Source organism: Dreissena polymorpha, chromosome 14 (genome assembly GCF_020536995.1).
Source record: "Dreissena polymorpha isolate Duluth1 chromosome 14, UMN_Dpol_1.0, whole genome shotgun sequence".
NCBI classification, from domain to species: domain Eukaryota; kingdom Metazoa; phylum Mollusca; class Bivalvia; order Myida; family Dreissenidae; genus Dreissena; species Dreissena polymorpha.
Window position 1 is genome coordinate 63,228,917 of NC_068368.1, and position 20,898 is coordinate 63,249,814.

Consider the following 20,898-nt stretch of genomic DNA (forward strand, 5'->3'; position numbering starts at 1 on the left):
CAAAAGCTCATCATTAGTACATTGTTATCAGGTAGGCTAATACAGCAATACATCATTAGCACATTGTTATCAGGTAGGCTAATACACCAATATGTTATCAGGTAGGCTAATACAGCAATATATTATCAGGTAGGCTAATACAGCAATACATTAAAAATGGCTGAAATGAGATTCATAATGGCATGCTGTAGACACTGCGCTTAATTTTAAGAAGTTTGCACAACAAGAAAACACAAGAATTGATCAAACCAACATTGATAAAATGAAGTCACATGGAACTAGCATATCAAAAGCAGATCTAAACAAACGAAACACTTTGTATCAATGAAAGGTGTTCATGCATGAAAAACACTGACAATTTAATGGCAACAAATAAATGACATGGCGTGAAGTTATATTTAGCAAATTATTATATTATATTAACTGCAAAAGGTTATATGTATATTCATAAAATTGTTTTAGTATGGTTAATTTGTCCGAGTTCTAATACCTCCTTTCTGTATGTCAAGGGTAAGGAGTGGACCGTTCACACATCATACTTTCAAGCAATAGTCTAACACTATTTTGCTTTTCTTATTCTCAGTGATTTGGCTTACTTGTAAATACACATGCATTCATCAGCACTATAGTGCTAACGGTGTTAGCTCAAATCAGGACATAACCAATCCGGTATTTTAGGCGGAAGTACATACAATATCATTACATTATGTCAGTTGTTTTTTTCGTTCATATTCGAGGCCAGTATAAAGCCGCATTCACAACGGAAAAAAGTGTTTTTTTGTCAAAAAGGACCTCAACATATTTCACTTGAAGGTTGAAAAAACAAAAACAATTTGTATCTCAACATGTATCTTCACCTCTAAAAGTTTACCCTAAGTTAAAACACTTGTGAAATTTGAAAATTGAAAACAGTTTTATTCTCAATTTGAAGCATTTGTTAGCAAAATAACAAAATCAATAACTTCCAAATGTTTGTCAAAACGCCTTGATTTTTCCCATTCCAAAGGGACCCAGACCCATTCCCCAAATGGTGAAAACCCAATGCTGGGAAGCAGGGTATACATCATCAGATCATTACATTATTAGTACTGTTTAACAGAGGTGGAAAGGGGGAGAGGATGCTATAGGAAATCAATAGAGATGATACTGATATTGTCGAAGCCAAAAGATGAATCAGCTTCATTCGGTACAACATGGTGACGGTTTCATGCATGTCATGCAAGGTCAAGCCTTTCTTGCAAGACTACTCACCGGATCGGTCTGTTACTGTGAAGTTGGGGCCTGTAAATTATTGAAAACATAAAAGTGCTGATTGGCTAAATGGTATTGCAGGGTTGCAATTATCAAATGCAACAAGCAAGTGTATTCTTATCGTAGTGATATGGCCTGGAATGGAGAGTTCTCTGCTGCTATAAATAATCAATAATAAATGACCTATTGAAGCCCTGTCTATGGGTAATGTTTCAAAAGTTAAGGCCATTCTGGGCTTGTGGATGAAGAAAATTTGGAGGCCCAAATAAAAACAACAGACCCAAAGATTGTTTTTTATTTATAAATATAACATGAGTTAGTTAAATATAAATTTTGTATTTTTTAAGGCTTTTGAACCAGGATTCATATCACAAGATAAAGAACAATTGAGTAATTGGTGAAAAATAATTTATCAAAATCTGTCGCTACCAGGCCTTTTCCTGGCAATTTTTGGAAACATTGCTCATTCGGGATTGGGAATGTTCCACTGATTTGAGAAAAACTTATTTAATGTGACTATTTTATATTTCAAATAAGAAGAACAAAATCATAAAAATTATATTTATATAAGTTGTTAGACGTCATTGAAATAAAATTGAGGTAAAATAATAATTAGACATTTTTTGGAAATTTGGATAGATTTTTTTCTTTTTTTTAATTACCATTTTGTTTTGGGAATGAGTTTGTTTACATACCCTTAGATACGTCTGGAAAAGGCCTGGCTACGCAAAACTTAATAGCTATAACTTACGAAACACAACCTGCACAACACATGTTTCGACTACAGACAGTCACAAAACAATGCATAAGGTCTAGACTAGTTGGGCATTATGAATTGAATACATTCAAACACAGCAGTACTTACTTGGTACATCTAATTCCAGATAAGTGTAGGAAAAGAGCCAAAATGATGATTAGAAAATATAGGACTTTGTATCAAATCTTTTGATAGAAAACAAGGCGATGTGCTTAAATTGTCGTCCCAGCCTGAACAATTCAAAGTTTTATCAGGAAGGACACTTTCGATCTAAACAGGATTTTTTCGCTTAGAAGGAAATTTCATTTAAACAAAATGACCATTAAAGAAGAAAGTGATCAGGCTGATCAGGAATGGTTTGCACAGGCTGATCAGGAATGGTTTGCACAGGCTAATCTGGGACGACACAAAACGCACATGCATTAAGCCCAGTTTCCCTATAACAAGGCTCACAAAGGTACCTAGATAAAATCATGTAATATATGTAATAAATCATGTATAGAATATAATACATTTCATCTTTCAAACTACTTTTTAGATGTAATAATCCTATGGCCCCCATGTTCACACAAAATATGAGATACGGGAGTATTGCCACAGTGAAATATTTTCATGATTCACTTTTAAGGCATCTAAGTAATTTTGTCTTAAATTGTAGGTATTTTCAGCATTTTCATCCTAGTCTTAAGTATGAACAACATTTCAGAATTCATGTCATTTAAACCCATGTCAAAAAACACAACTATCAAAACGAAAGACGGCTCTCTTGTTAAGAATAATTTAATATTGTGTTATAAATAAATTAAAGTATTTATGGAAACTAAAAAATGGTAAAAACAGTCATAGAAAGTATATTCATTCAGGTTATGTATTGATAGTTGTAACACTGTTACAACTTAGCACAAATGGTAAAATAAGTCTATGCAAGTACATGTCTTTGTAAATTGATTGTATATATTCATATTATAAAATGAATAAAATAATTAAAATAAGAAAAAAACAAGAGATTGCCAAGCAATATTGTCCCCTACCGGTGAAACTCCACCATTTTCAGTAAAAAAAACAAAACATTTTTTTATATTTGTTGCCATAGCAATTAGAATTCTTGACGAAGGATCAAAATGAAATGACGTGCATAATCTCCATATTGACATCTACATCCATGTTTCAAGTTTCATGAAAAAATATTTAGAACTTTTAAAGTTATCGCAGGATCCAGAAAAGTGTGACAGACTAACAGACAAACAGAGCGCAAACTGTAAGTCCCTCTCCGGTTTCACCAGTAGGGGACTAATAAAACCATTGAAACATGAGAAACCAAAAAACGGCTCACTTGTTTTCTTGCTCATCCCCATCATGGTCTCTACAGAGAGGTCCATACGTGGCATGGATAGACAGCTCGAGGGTAACATGATCTCTCGTAGGCTGCCAAAGTTACACTCAGCTGGCAGTAACCGATGACAACTGGCATGGGCCTGTGGTAACAACAACAGCAGGGATAGATATAAGTGGTTGCCTCTTTGCCCGGAATGGGTATATTTTGGCCTGTTGAAGTAAATTCAACATTTGGTAACCTGTATGTGCAACAATCTTTACACAAAAGCTTAAGATGTTTTTCTTGCCATATATTAGTTTATTTTTAAAAAGGACAAAGATTCAGGCTAATAAAAGGTCATAATTCATGTAACCATGACAGCACTTTTATAATACTGTCTGTTCTCTTCCGTGTTAAACAAGGGCTGTTTGTAAAACATGCATGCCCCCCATATTGGCTGTCTGTTGTAGTCGAATCCATTGTGTGAATACGTTTTTTGTCACTGTGACCTTGACCTTTGACCCACATGTAGTGACCTGAAAATCAATAGGGGTCATCTGCCAGTCATGATCAATGTACCTATGAAGTTTCATGATAGTTAGCGCTCTTGAGTTATCATCCGGAAACTATTTTACTGTTTTGAGTCACTGTGACCTTGACCTTTGACCTAGTGACCTGAAAATCAATAGGGGTCATCTGTCAGTCATGATCAATGTTCCTATGAAGTTTCATGATCCTAGGCACAAGCATTCTTGAGTTATCATCCGGAAACCATTTTACTGTTTCGAGTAACTGTGACCTTGATCTTTGACCTAGTGACCTGAAAATCAATAGGGGTCATCTGCCAGTCATGATTAATGTACCTATGAAGTTTCATGATCCTAGACATAAGCATTCTTGAGTTATCATCCGGAAACCATTTTACTATTTCGAGTCACTGTGACCTTGACCTTTGACCTTAAAATCAATAGGGGTCATCTGCCAGTCATGTTCAATGTACCTATGAAGTTTTATGATTCTAGGCCTAAGCGTTCTTGAGTTATCATCCGTAAACCATATGGTGGACGGACCGACAGACCAACGGACCGACTGACAAACAGACATGAGCAAAACAATATACCCCCTCTTCTTCGAAGGGGGGCATAATAAATCATGCAAAATTAAGAATAACTTTAAAGGTGGGTTCCCACTGCCGATCTGATCAACTCGATCATCCCGATCACCAAAATTTCCCGACCGAACCCGACCAAGCTAAGATATTATTGGGATGAATCTTCTGACCAAGTTTTATGAAGATCAGACAATAAATGTGGCCTCTAGAGTGTTAACAAGATTTTACTGTAGCCATATAAGGAAAAATGCCCCGTCCAAAGGCGGCCATGTTTTTCAAGCAAACGTTGTGCTCAGGTGAGCTAAAAAGGGTATACACGACTTCTTCTTGACCTCTTGTCGATAATACACGACCCCCACATGACTCATTCATTACGTCCATTCAACCATCTTTCCGATTTCCGCTCGATCATCTCGACCTATATGCGTGCCCTATACGATCTCAGATCGACCAAGTGGACCTCAGCTCGATCGCCACCAGATCTTCACATGACTAGATCGTGATGGTCGTACTACAGTCGTACAAAGTCGCGAACGGTCGTGTATTGAAACTTTGAGAATAAAAACTTCAAACATTGTTGTTCACTAATCACTTTAATCATCATGGATTGTTTTACTACTTTAAGCAGTGTAAGTCGCCTTTTTGCCATTTCTTGGCATCTTTGGATGTTTACTTGTCTGATTCTAAGAAGGTAATGAGAGACAAGGACGATGTTTTGGACATGAGTTTTGTTTAAGTGACATGAGCTCGTGTATGGTCGAATAGCAATCGGGAAGTGATCTTGTACGGTCGAGTAGCCGTCGGGTAGCAGTCTAGTAAATCTGTACATCATATCGGATAGAGGTCGGGTGGATCGTGTTGCGATCTAAAATAACTCAGGTAGAGGTCGAGCGGATCAGATAGAGATCATGTAAAAGATGTCAATCCGATTGCCACATGATTGCTTCACGATCAACTCGATCTTCTACTCAACTCATACATGACCACTTGCCGAGCGCTTCTCGATCTGTTTCCTACTCGACCGCTACTCGATATTTTTTGACATGTCAAAAAATATCAGGTAAAAAGCCCGACCAAGGCCGACCTACCCGACTGCCCCCGATCACTCATGCTGACCAACAAGACCAATACCCGACCGCTTGGTCGGGCTTGATCGAGTTGATCTGATCGGCAGTGGGAACCCAGCTTAAAGCATTATTATTCCCTGGACATTAATTTTTGTTAATTTCATGGGCTGACATGTCCACGAAATAACTTATTAAACTTATGTTTGTGTTATACCAACTTATTGCGAAAAAATATTGCTTTTTTCCCCAAAATGGCCAGAAAAAAGGCCTGTCATTAAGATGTAATTTTTACCGTGAGTCCACACCACTCGCATCTCATGCCCGCCAAGCATTCGGATGACCAGCACGTCTTCTTGCAGGCCAGACACTTGGAGTTGGCCGGGAGATTACCCTCCCGCCAGTGATGGTAGTGAACCACGGACGCCTGTAAACATAGGTGCCATGTTGCTTAAGTGTTGTCCTAGATTAGCCTGTGAAGTTGGCCCAGGCTAAACAGGGACAACGCTTTTGGCCTACACTGAGTTTTCATTTGGAAGAGACTTTCTGTGATAAAATTCCATATAAGCGGAAAGTGTTGTTCCTGAATAGCTGTCTGCACAGGCTCATCAGGGACAAATCTTTCTGCTCAGACTAGATTTTTGTTTTGTGCTTTTATCTTAAAATATTACAAAATTTACGAGTATACATATATCCTTTATATCATAACATCATTCACTATGCATTTATTTGTTAAGTTGGGGTTTCCAAAAGCTTGGCTTGTAAAACCCTAATCAATGATTTTGATTTTCCAAATTTTGGAATGTAGCCCAAAATAAGTGGGGTTTTCCATACGTTTGTTTGTTTCGACAAATAAATGGAGTTTTCAAAAGCTTGATTTGTATCCCTAAAATAGTGAGATTTTCAAAAGCTTGGTCTGTACCCCTAAACAAGTGTGATTTTCAAAAGCTTGGCTGTACCCCAAAATAAGTGGGCGTTTCCCAAAGATTTGTTGTGGCAAAAAATTAGTGGGCATTTTACAAAGTTTATTTTGCACCAATAAATTAATATGGTTTCCCAAAATAAAGCAACTTTAGTAGGTACATGCAAGTCCATCAATTTGATATAAATATAGTGTTTTTTTTAACAGTATGTTTGTCTACGTACCCGTGTGATTGTGGGTGAGTAGATGGCACACTCCTTGCAGTCGCTAACAACGAAGTCATGGCAGTCCAGGTGTGCATAATACTCACAGACTGAAAGAACATATGAGCCGTGCTCTGTGAAAAGGGTTTGATGCATGAGCGTTAAGTGTCTTCCCCGATTAACCTGTGCAATCTGCACAGGCTAATTAGGGATGATACTTTTCACTTTTATCATATTTTTCCTTTAAAGAAAGTATTTTCTTAGCAAAAATCCAGTTTAAGTTTAAAGTGTTGTCCCTGATTAGCCTATGCAGACTGCACTGGCTAATCTGGGACGAAACTTTAAGCACATGCAAAAATTATAAGACGAACAGACACAGGCTATTCTCAAATATGTAAACTGGTTTTTAGTGTCTAAAAAGGCCTCTATGACACAAGATCAGGGTGGTTTGCCTGCTCGCCAAAGGTAACTAATTTTTACGCCCGGCGATTGAATTTCAAAAGCTTGTACTAGCAAATAGCTTTTTAAAAAAGCTGTTCTTTACAATCCATTTATTGTGCAGTATTCATAAATACCTTTACCCCTCTGGCGTGAAATGGTCACAGCCAATTAAATTGCGTATTACAAAACATTGAATACATATATAAACTGAATCAACCAATGTTGTCAGACGCTGTATAATTTATTTCCAAACTGGCTGCGCCCAAGGTGTTAACAACTATTAAAATGTTCAAGGTGTTTCTCTGCCAAAAAAGCCAAACATTCAGAACAAGAGGGCCATCAGGCCCTAAGGCGCTCACCTGAAAGCCAAAGGAACTAGACTATTCTGAAAAAAATGCAAGCTGATTCATGAAGATTATTTTGGACCAAAAAAGTGACTTCTAACATGTTTTTTTTTATATTTGACCTTGTGACCTAGTTTTTTAGCTCATATGACCCAGCTTCAATCTCTGGCAAAATTTCATTGTCACAAATGTTCTGACCAGGTTTCATGAAAATTGGCCAATTAATGTCGCTAATATAGTGTCAACAAGTTTTCACTAAAGCCATATAAGGACAACTGCCCCCCCCCCCCCCCCCCCCCTGGCGGCCATGTTTTTCAACAAACCATGACCATTTTCAAACTCACTCAAGCTATTGTTAGAACAAATGTTCTGATCAAGTTTCATACAGATTGGATAATAAATGTGACTTCTAGAGTGTTAACAAGGTTTTGTAGTATATAGCCATTTAAGGAAAAATGCCACGCCCCCTTGCAGCCATGTGTTTTAACTGATCTCAACCATTTTTGAACTTAGCCCAGATATTATTAGTTCAAATATTCTGACCAAGTTTCATGAGCATTGGACCACAAATGTGACTTCTAGAGTGTTAACAAGATTTACCATACAGTAAAGCCATACATGTATAAGGAAAACTGCCCCGCCCCAAGCGGCCATGTTTTTCATTCAACTGGAACCATTTTCGAACTAGTCCAAGATATTATTGGGACACATGTTTTGATCAAGTTTCATGAAGATTGGACTAAAAATGTGACTTCTAGAGTGTTAACAAGGTTTTACTATAGCCATATAACGAAAACTGCCACGCCCCCTGGTGGCCATGTTTTTCAAACAACCGGAACCATTTTCGAACTCGTCCAAGATATCATTATAACAAATGTTCTGACTAAGTTTCATAAAGATTGGACAATAAATGTGACTTCTAGAGTGTTAACAAGGTTTTACTATAGCCATTTAACCCTTTCCTTGACAGCCATTTAGCCAATATAAGCCACAAGACCTAGCTGCCTGCTGACCAGTGGCTGATAGCCATCTTATCAATATCAGTACCCCATCTTGGAAAAACGCTGTTTTATGACCCTCATTGCTTTTGAACCTGATATTGTCATAAAAATTGAAATATTATTGAAAAATACTCAATATGAAAGTTTTATCTTATAAAATTTCCTTTCCTGTGGTGTAAACTGTATGTTTCTACCTTAATTTATTGGTCAGTTATAGACATGCAAAGTTGACCGTTGTGTGTTTTACTGCGTTTCAATGCAAATCTACCTCTTTGGAAACGCAACCCTCATTGCCTTTAAAACTGATTTTCTCATAAAAGTTGAAATATTATTGAAAAACACTCAATATGAAAGTTTTAGCTAATAAAATTTCCTTTCCTGTGGTGTAAACTAATGTTTCTACATTATTTTATTCATCAGTTATAGTCATGTAAAGTTGACCGTTGTGTGTTTTACTGGGTTTATATGCAAATCTCTTTCCAGCTCATATAGAAACTTTGCGAAGTTGGTGTGTTGAATCAAATACAAATAATTATATTTTGGAATTTTTTTTTTTCTTTCTTTCCACACTACAATTCTTCTTTCTTGAAGATTTTTTTATTTTATAAATTCATTCTGCAAGCCTCAAAATTCATGTAAATTCTTATAAATAACTATAGAAAAACACAGAGTTTCTCAAACAACTTCATTCATTTTCAAAATCAATTGTATTATTTCTTATAAAATTCTTACAATACTTGGTATTTCTATTACATTAATTCACCAAATGATTTATAAACATTTATAGATACCGGTAACAATTTAATTGGATGTTGCATAATGTGCCATGAATATTCATATAATCAATTTGCATTTTGCATTTTATTACCGATCGAAATCCGGCAATGTCGGCGTCTTCAATAAGTCTTCGATTCGTGTATTTATTTGCAAAATTCCAACTTTAGGCGGCTACTTTATTATCAAATACTCCAATTTATAATCTGATCGCCGACATATAACTTTATAACCCAGAAGTCGCCGACAAACCCATGTATTCGTGTACCAAATTACAAAACGCCGAGGTAACATGGCACGCGCGCCAACGTCATCTGAAGACTACTGCTGCGTCCGGTAAACATGTTTATTCAAAGTGTCTAGAACCCGTGTTTCTTATTCCTAAATGTTAGATTAGCACGTGCGCTATTAATTATTATGTTGGTCAGTTCAAGCATATTGAAGATGGCCGACTGCGTCTTTGTTTTATTGCCCAATCAAGCACCGATAATCCAATATCCTGTGTATTACGAAACACAAACTTTAGATAAGCACGTGTCGTTTGTAAAAACATTTGAGTGTACATGCCATTTAACATATCGATGTAATTCTCGTATATGATCTCGGAAACAACCATTTACGATATAATGGAATCAAACAACAATCAGAATGAAATCGATTTACACACAAATCATTTTATATCCCTATGGAATGTGTCTATTTTTGCGGCATTTTTAACGAGTTATTAATACGTTTTCGGATAATGTCCAAATTAAATATGGTTCGAGAATAGCAGTTATTTTAGGACATTACGAAATGCCCGAAGCGCGCACATCCCGGAACGTGATTTACGCATGTCAAATGGTGAACCTTTGTCTTGATTGGTCACCAATTGCATCATAACTTTATATAGCATCATTACCGGATGTTTACTCGACAGTTTAGAAAAATGATGAACGTAGGTGTATCAGTGTTCTCCGGAAGCACCGGCAGCCGGCGATTTCACCGGTTACATTCAATCTGGATGCAGGCTACTTTCCCCCAAAATATCAATTGAAATGCAAATGCACATGTTTTATTGCTTAATCGCTGGCTACTTTGAAAATATAACTGGCTTCTCAAATTTTTCTGGAGAACACTGGTGTATATGCATTTCTGTTACACTTAAAACGTCATTTTAAGCATTAAAATAGCAAATTAAATCGTGCCTCGTAAAAAGGCGTATTAATCAGGTAATAGATAGGGTAGTAGAAATGCGTAGATAACAGGGAATCGATACAGGCGTAGATACGCGTATTTGACAGGGAATTGATAGGGTTGTAGAAACGCGTACCTGTCAAGGAAAGAGTTAAGGAAAACTGCAACACCCCCTGGCGGCCATGTTTTTCAACCAACCCGAACAATTTTTTAACTTGTCCAAGATTTTATTGGGACACATGTTCCCACCAAGTTTCATGCAGATTGGACTAAAAATGTGACTTCTAGAGTGTTAACAAGGTTTTACTATAGCCATATACAGTACACTCCAGGCGTTTTCCCCAATTTCCCTCCATACTCTGCGGGTTTCGACCTGGAGGGAGATTAAGAAAATCCCGCTATACGCGGCGTTTGCATGATTTTGGACGCGGCGGTTAACGATCGGCAAAACTGATAAGCAGACGCGGCGGCCCTCGGCGTTGGCAACGCGGGGGAAACTCCGCTTTTTACGAGATAACGATCAATTTAATTTTGTTTAACTTCCTGATTTTCAAATAAAATTACATTTATTACAAGTACATACAGGTACATGTAGTATAATATTTACAATTAAAAAAAACAAACAAGATAGATCGATCCCGACTTGGTTGTAGAAGTAGTTGTTGTTGTATAGAAAACTCGTTGATTTACGACACACAAAACGTCGTCTTTTAACTAATACTTACCAATTTATATAAACACAGTTTGCAACATTGTTTTTATTTTGATAATTTAATCCAAAGTTTTCATGTTAGCAGGTGATTTTCTATACTGAACATGTATACAAATGACCAAGGACCCTAAAAATCTCGCAAATCTGTGTGAATCGACAGTTTGACGTAATCAAAGAAAAGCCGCTTCCTGTCTAAAGGCGTAACTTACTCAAGTAAACATGTTCAACGAATGCATAAGGAATGGTTTTAATTGTCGGAACAAAGTCAATTCTCTGCTTGCTAATGCATTGATTTTCTCTTTGTTTGTAGGTTATTCCATTGATTGTTAAAAGGTGTTAACTATTGAGTTGATAATTGCATTTAATATTCACAGTTGTATTCTTGTTGCGTCGACATTCTAAACAATGTTTACCAGTAATTATGGACCAAATCGGCAGAGTGACATTCACACATGTTAATCCCTTTTGTCAAAACTTCGCAGACAGCAGTCTACACAATAGGTCAGTAGACAAGCTTTGCGTGTTTTCATAACGTCAAACACTTAAAATCCAGTTCCGCCCAGATGTCTTCTTTAATAAGTTTACAGTACAATTAGTGTTAAAATAATTACTCTGCTAAAATACTGTAACGATAAAGATTCAGCGTGTTCGATTCGAAATTATTTTAGAGGAAATATCAACTTATTCGCGATATAATTTCAAAGAAACTTTTAACCGAAATCAACAAAATTCAATGTTCTCTGCGCTACAAAGTTTGTATAAAAAAAATCAATACACGCACGCTTTGCAGGAGTATACATTGTACCTTGACCTTGTACATTGCAGCATAATTTTCGCGCGCTTTTGTCGGGAAATATAACTGTATATTGGAAGCATTTGTAAACGTCGTGTTAACAATTAAAAATCGTAGTGTGTTTCGGATTACTAATTATTATTCTCATTTGGAAATTTTACGGAACATTTATTCTTGTGTCATATGTGTTATGATTTTAATATTAATTTGTCAAATGTATTATATTACACTAATTCATATTGTAGACATACCTGTGAATTAAAAAACATAATTTTTATACGTATTAATTTTCTATACAATTATCTTTTTTATACATGTACTACAGTATTTAAACAATTTATTATAACAATGTTTTTATTTTTTGGCATGCCAAGTAGCACACTGCTAACGCGGCGTTGCGCGGCGATCACTGATAAGAACGGAAAGTGTCTGCATTTACCGACAAGCCTAAAGTAATACACGCCGCGGGAATTAGCGAACGCGGCGTAACACCGAGCGTTTTATCGAGTTCACCTTGCTCTTCCAACGCCGCGTGAACACTCGCTAGCAGAAAAAAACTCGCGGAGGGAGCGCGTTTTTTGGGGAAAACGCGTGGAGTGTACTGTAAGGAAAACTGCCATGCCCCCTGGCAGCCATGTTTTTCAACCAACCGGAACCATTTTCGAACTCCTCCAAGATATTATTGAGACACATGTTCTAACCAAGTTTCATGAAGATTGGACAATAAATGTGACCTTTAGAGTGTTAACAAGGTAAATGTTGACGAACGACGGACAAAAGGCAATCACAATAGCTCACCATGAGCACGTTGTGCTCAGGTGAGCTAAAAACGCAAGTACAATAAGGACTGCATTCAATCTAAACATAAGGATGAGTTTCAACTTGAATGGCTGGAAAAAAAGGCCATGGTTAACAAATGATGAGAATGGTATGCAGTGTTAATATTGTGCTGCACAAAGAATGCAAAATTCTTTCGTCAGTTTGCTTCTCGTGGAAAAATTGACAGCATAAAGATATAACAGTCTGATGGGCCTGTTTAGCCTTGCTGAATTGCTGATAGCCTTGCTGAATTGCTAAATTATCACGTCATGAATAATCAGTGATTTTTTCCTTCTAAAAAAAGTACCGGACAACAGCAGTTTCCCGATGGGGGAAAAAGCTAGTTTTTTCCCAGTTGCTGTCCCAAATATTCCCAAAGGATTTTTTTTGGCCAATTAAATACAACATTTATTTCATTTGCCTATGCAGCTCTATGGCTTGAACCTAAGTTTAAATGATATTGACAAATTGACAACACTTAGTTATCAATTTTAAGGTATTTGTTTTCAACAAATTCAATAAACCAATTTTCAAATCTAAGGACTTCACAACGCAATTTCCAATTTCAGTGTTTTTCGCGCTAATATTTCCCAATTTGGCTGGTACCAGTGCTTTTCCAATTCAGCAAAATAAATCACTGATAACATATCAATAATTATAGTGAAACAAGAGGGCCAAGATGGCCCTAGTTCGCTCACCTGAGAGGAGTCGATTCATTCAATCTTTACCTAATGTCAAACAATACCTAGATATTGACCAGACAAACAACCTGGTCAAGTTTCATCATTATTGAACCAAAACTCTGGCGTAGGGAGTGTTTTTGTTTTTGTAACATTTGAAATGGTGACCTATATTTTGAGTTGACCCCCAAAACATCAAACTATGCTTACAAGGATTTTGTATAATATAATGAATTTGGACAATCTAAGGGCAATAATTATGGCATTAATTATGTGATTTTGCTCATCATCAAACTTGACTGAGATCTTTCAGCAACTTTTATAAAGAATGCTTGAGAAATGTAAATGCTAGAGTGTTTACAAACCAAATGTGGACGAACGTACAAAGACCAATCCTAAAACCTCACCTGAGCAATCGGGTGAGCTAAAAAGTGTGTTTCACCGATCTCAGCCATTTTCCAACTTGTCCATGAAATCAATAAAACCAATGTATTGACTAAGTTTCACGATGGTTAGGCAAAAAATGTGACTTCTATCATATATATATTATATATATATATATATATATATATATATATATATATATATATATATATATGTATATTATATAGTGTTCTATCACAAGGTTTCTCTCTATATAGTCACATAAGGAAAACTGCCACACACCCCTGGCAGCCATGTTTATTGACCAATCGGGACCATTTGCAAACTCATCTGAGATATATACATGTATAAAACAAAACTATTCACCAATGTGACTTCTAGAGTGTTCACAAGCTTTTTTTTACTATATAAATATAAGAAAACTGCCCCCCCCCCCCCCCCTCCCCCCCCCCCCCCCCCCCCCGGCAGCCATGTTATGCAACTGACATTTTCCAACTCAACTCTCGTGTCAAGGAAACAAATGTTCTGACCAAATTTGTGACTTCTAGAGTGTTCACATGTTTTCACTATATACATATAGAGAAAAATGCCCCGCCCTCTGGCGGCCATGTTTTTTCACCAATCTGGACCATTTTCGAACTCGTCCGACATATCAATAAAACCAATGTTTTGATTAACTTTCATGATGATTGGGCAAAAATTGTGACTTCTAGAGTCGATAAGGAAAACTGCCCCGCCCACTAGCGGCCATGTTTTTTAATCACTTTTGAACTCAACCAGCATATCATTAACACAGACATATAGACAAAGTTACATGAAGATTGGGCATTAAATGTGACTTCTAGTGTTTACAAGCTTTTTCTTTTTTTTTACCTAGTGTACTAGTTTTTGACCCAACATGACCCAGTTTCGAACTTGATCGAGATATCATTGGGACAAATCTTCTGACCAAGTTTCCTGCAGATCGGACAAGAAATGTGGCCTCTAGAGTGTTTACGAACAAATGTGGACGGACGACGGACAAAGACCAGTCACAAAAGCTTACCTGAGCAGGTGAGCTAAAAACAAGAGCTGTCACCACAGGATGACATATGCCCCCTATAAACGCTTTGATAGAAGTTATAGCATTTTTCGAAACCTAAACGCTGATTTCGAAACCTAAACGCGGACCCTTAGTTCAAGGTCTAAGTCACAGGGGTCAAATGTGTGTGCGTATGGAAAGGCCTTGTCCATATAAACATGCATACTAAATATGAAGGTTATATCTCAAGGGACAAAGAAGTTATGAGCATTTTTCGAAACCTCATCGCAGATTATGAAACCTAAATGCAGACCCTAAGTTCAAGGTCAAGGTCAAAGGGGTAAAAAATTGTGTGCGTAAGGAAAGGCCTTGTCCATATACACATGCATACCAAATATGAAGGTTATATCTCAAGGGACATAGAAGTTATGAGCATTTTTCGAAACCTAAACACAGATTTTGAAACCTAAACGCGGACCCTAAGTTCAAGGTCACAGGGAAAAAAAAATGTGCGTATGGAAAGGCCTTGTCTATATACACATGCATACCAAATGTGAAGGTAATATCTAAAGGGACATAGAAGTAATGAGCATTTTCGAAACCTCAACGCAGATTTTGAAACCTAAACGCAGACCTTATTTCAAGGTCAAGGTCACAGGTGTAAAAAAAATTGTGCATATGGAAAGGCCTTGTCCATATACACATGCATACCAAATATGAAGGTTATATCTCAAGGGACATATAAGTTATGAGCATTTTTCAAAACCTAAATGCAGATTTAGATGGAAAGGCCTTGTCCATATACACTACGCGACCCGTGATTTTTGCCGCGATTCTCGCATCACCGCAATCGATGCAACATGACAAATCGCGGTGTTTCCGAGCGACAAGAAAATTTGGGTGATGTCTCGGCGACCGTCACGCGACGTATCTCGCTGTTGCGCAATCAGCACGAATCAGCGCAAATCACCGCGTACCGCCGTGATTCCCCCTTTAAAGCGATTTACGTTGAGGGTTACACTACATGTACATTACATGTAACATATATGTATACACTTACATTATACATTGCAATAAGAAAGCTTGTTTAGTTGTTGTATACAATGGGCGTATACGCTTAAATACTCCTGTTCCGACATGAACTTGATGAAGTAATGTCGGAAGCTTTAACGGCTCCAAAAACAGCGCAGAATGATCATGCAATAATTATTGAACATAACATGTAAACATTATTTAACTAATTGCATTAGCAGAATGTTTATTAACACTTACAATCAATTATATTCCAGGCCCGAATACACTACCACTGTTCAAATCCCATATTGTTTCCATATACATGTAGCGTAGCACTGTGTAAATTGAAAGTTGCATAGTGTTTCCTCATTGGTCGGTTATAAATACCTTGTTTCTTTATACATGGTATTCGATTTAGACGAAACTAATAATTTGGTAATTTACGAGAAATATGACATAAGTTGTCCTTTTAAACTTTGATCTTACCGTGTGTGTTTATTTATGTTATTAATTATGTTAATACTTATTTTTGCATTTCATTAAGAATTATAACGTGTAGCCCTTTTGTTAACAGTGTTTAGCAAAATATTCGCGCCTTAAGGCACGGAAAATTGTTTAAGTAACACTTTCATTTAAAGTTTAAATGTAATCGGTAGATTACGTCTAATTATTTGGACTAGATTATGCTATACTTATTTATTTTCTGTTTCAGGCTCCAATGCGGATAACTCGTGATACTCGCGTTACTTTCCGAGCGTTATACATACATTCACAATGCTTGATAAGCCGGAAATCGGAAATACATTATTGTTCTATTTTTAAGTACATGTTATTATGATATCGTGTTATATATTATGTTGTTATTACATCATTGCCTATATATTAAAGCCATTAAACATTGTGTTTGTTTTGCTGAAAAAAAACGTGTATATCAACGTAGCACTAAGCATTCGCAAAGTTAAATAAATATGATGATGTATAATGTACATGCATTTCTCTGGGTTTTCACGTACAAAACAAGAACCCCTCAACATTTGATTATTTATTGTGTACTGTCCAGCGGGTGATAGTGTTTATTCTAGTGTCTAATTGGCACTCTTTGTACGCGTTCAAACTGTGAAAAGATGTGACAATCACAGAAACAACAAGATGGCGCTGCTAATGAAGTGCGATAATGGATCAAAGGGCAGGGGTTTTTCTGCCTATTTTGGGAAAAGGAGTCTGACCAAATTGGGAATTTTTTATCGACAAAATTGGTCATTTTGGGAATATTTGCTTCGATGAAACGGCTCATTTGGGAAAAAATTGTGAATTAATCATGCTTAAATAATTCAGTGGTTTAACAAATAAATTTGTTTTTATTTGGTTATTTTGTCTTCTTTATGTAAACAGACGCAATATTGGGCATGTTCAACGTTAATTCAATTACTGCAGTTTTGTTTTTCAGTTACAGTTACACTCTGTGATAAGAACTGAACAGTCAAAACCTTATAGCAAATATTTTTTACCAAAACACTCACCGGTAAGTCACACAAGTTATAAGACACTTTATTCTTAAAAAAAAAATAAAAAAAAAATAATTTTTTTTTTTTTTTTTTTTTGGGAAATTGGGATTTTTTTTTATAATTTCGGTTTGGGATCGGGTCCGTTTGCTTTGGGAGTGCCTCCGTTGTCCGGAGGCGCAGACAGTGCTGAAAAACCCCTGAAGGGCATTGACAAAAAATAACAGTTTGTATATATTTTTCGGCGTTTACTCAGATGGTCCCTCACAACAAAAAACTATACATGTGTATTATGTTTTACTTCTATCAGTAACGATACGGATACGGCGTGTTTGATTTGATATGACTTTAAAAGAAATATCAAATTTTTGGCGATATAACTGTTTTAAAAATACCAAAGAAACATTTAACCGAAATCAACAGAATTCAGTGTTCTCTGCGCTACGCAGTTTGTATAAAACATCAATACTTGCACACTCTTTACCTTGACCTTGTACATTGCCGCATAATTTTCGCGCTCTTTTGTCGGGAAATATACATGATGGCTATATTGGAAGCATTTGTGAACGTCGTGTTAACATTAAAACATCGGAAGAGTGTTTCGGAGTATAAATTATTATTCTCATTGGGAATTTAACGGAACATAAATTCTTATGGTATAATTGTTTTGAATTGTATATTCATTTGTTACAACGCTTTACGTGTCGAAAAAATGTTTTGATAATATTATGCATAAATAGCACAATTTCCAGGAGGAAAACGTTTTTTACATGAAGGCGTATGACGCAATAAAACGTTTTTTTGTAAGATCGTATTGCATTCGATCTAAATTTTAATACGCTCGTCCAATGAAAGCTGTGTTCCACATTATGAACTATACTCTTTACACTTCTGAAAAATGGCGTAGTCATATAGTTGTGTTAATGAAATTCTCAAACATATTTACCGACATAAATGTTTAAGATTTTTTTTCGGAAGTGATGTTGCAATTATGTTTGATTATTTGATAATTGTGAACATTAGAAAAGCGTTATGTATACAGTTATCGATACGATTCGGTTTATACAAATGTATGCATGAATTGGCGAATCATCGATGTCAACGATATCCACTGCTATCACGGGGAATTGCGGCGAATCGCAGCGAATCACCACAACATTGAGCGGATTTAGCGCGAAGATTATCTTGCTCTCGCGCGACGTCGGAGTGACGAGTCACATAAAATCGCGGTGATTTTCCACCCAAAAAGCAAAATGCCCGCCTTGACTTCGCAAATTAGGCAAAAATCACGGGTCGCGTAGTGTACATATGCATACCAAATATGAAGGTTATATCTCAAGGGACATAGAAGTTATGAGCATTTTTCGAAACCTAAACGCAGATTTCGAAACCTAAACGCGGACCCTAAGTTCAAGGTCAAGGTCACAGGGGTTAAAAATTGTGTGCGTAAGGAAAGGCCTTTTCCATATACACATGCATACCAAATACACTGTAACTCCAATATAGTGCGGTCCGTTATAACGCTGTGTCCAATATAACGCGGGGGGTCCTTGGATCCCGTTTTTTCTCCAACCTTCCATTTCTGATTCAAATCCATGTTTTGCAACTTCATGTATTTTCAGAAAATTCAAAGAAGCCGTCGATCACAGCTTCAGTGCTTTATCCGTCCGCTTAACTGATTTTAATCGATTAGAGGTTGAACGACACTCGACAGTTAATTGGTGTTAATCTGTTGTGTAATGTCAAAAAAGGTGTGAAAACTCGCGAGTCTGTGTTTATTACATGTATTCCCTATCAGAGCGGTTCAGTGCGCTAATTTCAATACGGCAAGTGCAAGCGGAATTATTATCAAATTAAAGTTATTTAAAACGATTACCTGTTTATGTTTTGTATTTATCGTGTATGGTATTTCATTGTATAAACTATGGGTGTGTAAGTGTGTTATCGTTTATTATATGCTACACATGCTTGATAAATAAAAATATCTGTGTGTGAGATGCACTTAAATTTGTGCCCGTTATCTGAAAGTCCACGGAAAGCACGTTTTTCACATGCTGCATATGACGCAATAAAATGTTTTTTTGTATATGTATCGTATTGCATTCAATCTAATTTTAAATTCGCTCGTCCAATGAAAGCTGTGTCCCATAATGCACTGTACTAATTTTTCTGAAAAATGGCGTAGGCATATGAATTTGTTTACAAAATTCGTAAACATATTTCTTGTCATAAATGTTTAACATTATTTTTTCGTAAGTGATGTTGTAATTATATTGGATTATCGGATAAATGTGCACATTAAAAAAGCGGTATGTATACTGTTATCGTTCGATTCGGTTTATATGCATGTATTTGCGGATGACAACACAGCATGACATAACACAGGACCTATATTATAGGCTATACTTTACATGTTTTTATAGCCCTCTTAATTAAATAAGCTCAAAACTTATAACGCTGTCTGTTTATAACGCTGTTGCGTGGCTTGGACCCCGTCATCCGCGTTATATTGGAGTTACAGTGTATGAAGGTTATATCTCAAGGGACATAGAAGTTATGAGCATTTTTCGAAACCTAAACGCAGATTTCGAAACCTAAACATGGACCCTAAGTTCAAGGTCAAGGTCACAGGGGAAAAAAATTGTGCGTATGGAAAGGCCTTGTCCATATACACATGCATACCAAATATGAAGGTTATATCTCAAGGGACATAGAAGTTATGAGCATTTTTCAAAACCTAAACACAGATTTTGAAACCTAAACGCAGACCCTTAGTTCAAGGTCAAGGTCACAGGGCTAAAAAATGTGTGCGTAAGGAAAGGCCTTGTCCATATACACATGCATACCAAATATGAAGGTTATATCTCAAGGGACATAGAAGTCATCGCATTTTTGGAAACCTAAATGCAAAGTGTGACGGAAAGACGGGCAGACGGACTGACAGACGGACGGACAGTGCAACCACTATATGCCCCCTTTTCCTCGAAAGGGGGCATAAAAACATCCAACCTCGAATAACAACAACACATAAATGAAACACAACTACACTGTATTATCAGAGCTCCAGATAAAACTTTGGTCAAATTCTTATTTACTCCCTATTTAAAAAATTAATTCTTATTTTACCCCCTATTTATAAAATTAATTCTCAACAATATATTACCAAATAATTTTTATTCATTGTTAAACATCAACAATTAAACGTTTTGGTTTATAGTCTTGGAAATGGCTTTTTTTGCCCTTCACGCTTCCAGAGACATAGATGTTATCTACGTCTCTGACGCTTCGATACACTGCTTCGGTCGGTCATTTTGATTTTTTATGTAAAACGTTCACTGACACTTCGGTTTAGGTCATATGGCCTTTTTTTTGCCGTTAAAGTTATATCAAAAACTATATTTAACATTAAATTTTAATGACATTTTGAATAGGTATACAGTATATTACTTGTTAAAAAAAATAACGATAAGTGTAATTAAAAAGAATCGAGACCGTTTGGCCTTTCGACCATTCTTAGGTGTGGCTCTTCCTCACAGCAAACCCTTGAGTGACGTTGACTTAAAGGGGTAAGGGACAACGACAAGGAGCAAGGCATGGTATAGGGAAGATAACTC

General features: G+C 36.5%; 1 protein-coding gene across 7 annotated transcripts in view; it reads right to left on the reverse strand.

Annotated features, from left to right (window-relative positions):
• Window positions 1-20,898, reverse strand: part of LOC127857674 (diacylglycerol kinase theta-like) — a 92,918-nt gene that overhangs the window by 45,391 nt on the left and 26,629 nt on the right. For 5 of the 7 annotated variants that reach the window (XR_008038548.1, XR_008038550.1, XR_008038549.1 and 2 more), the window contains exons 4-7: window positions 6,645-6,733; window positions 5,794-5,925; window positions 3,342-3,483; window positions 1,252-1,281 (exon numbers count right to left, since the gene is read on the reverse strand). Coding sequence is in view for 4 of the 7 variants with exons in the window: in XM_052394263.1 (XP_052250223.1) it covers window positions 1,252-1,281; window positions 3,342-3,483; window positions 5,794-5,925; window positions 6,645-6,733 (393 nt within the window). In the remaining 3 variants the exon portion in view is untranslated. The remainder of the gene's footprint in view (window positions 1-1,251; window positions 1,282-3,341; window positions 3,484-5,793; window positions 5,926-6,644; window positions 6,734-20,898) is intronic. The other 2 variants (XM_052394265.1, XM_052394264.1) reach the window with 1 other exon arrangement.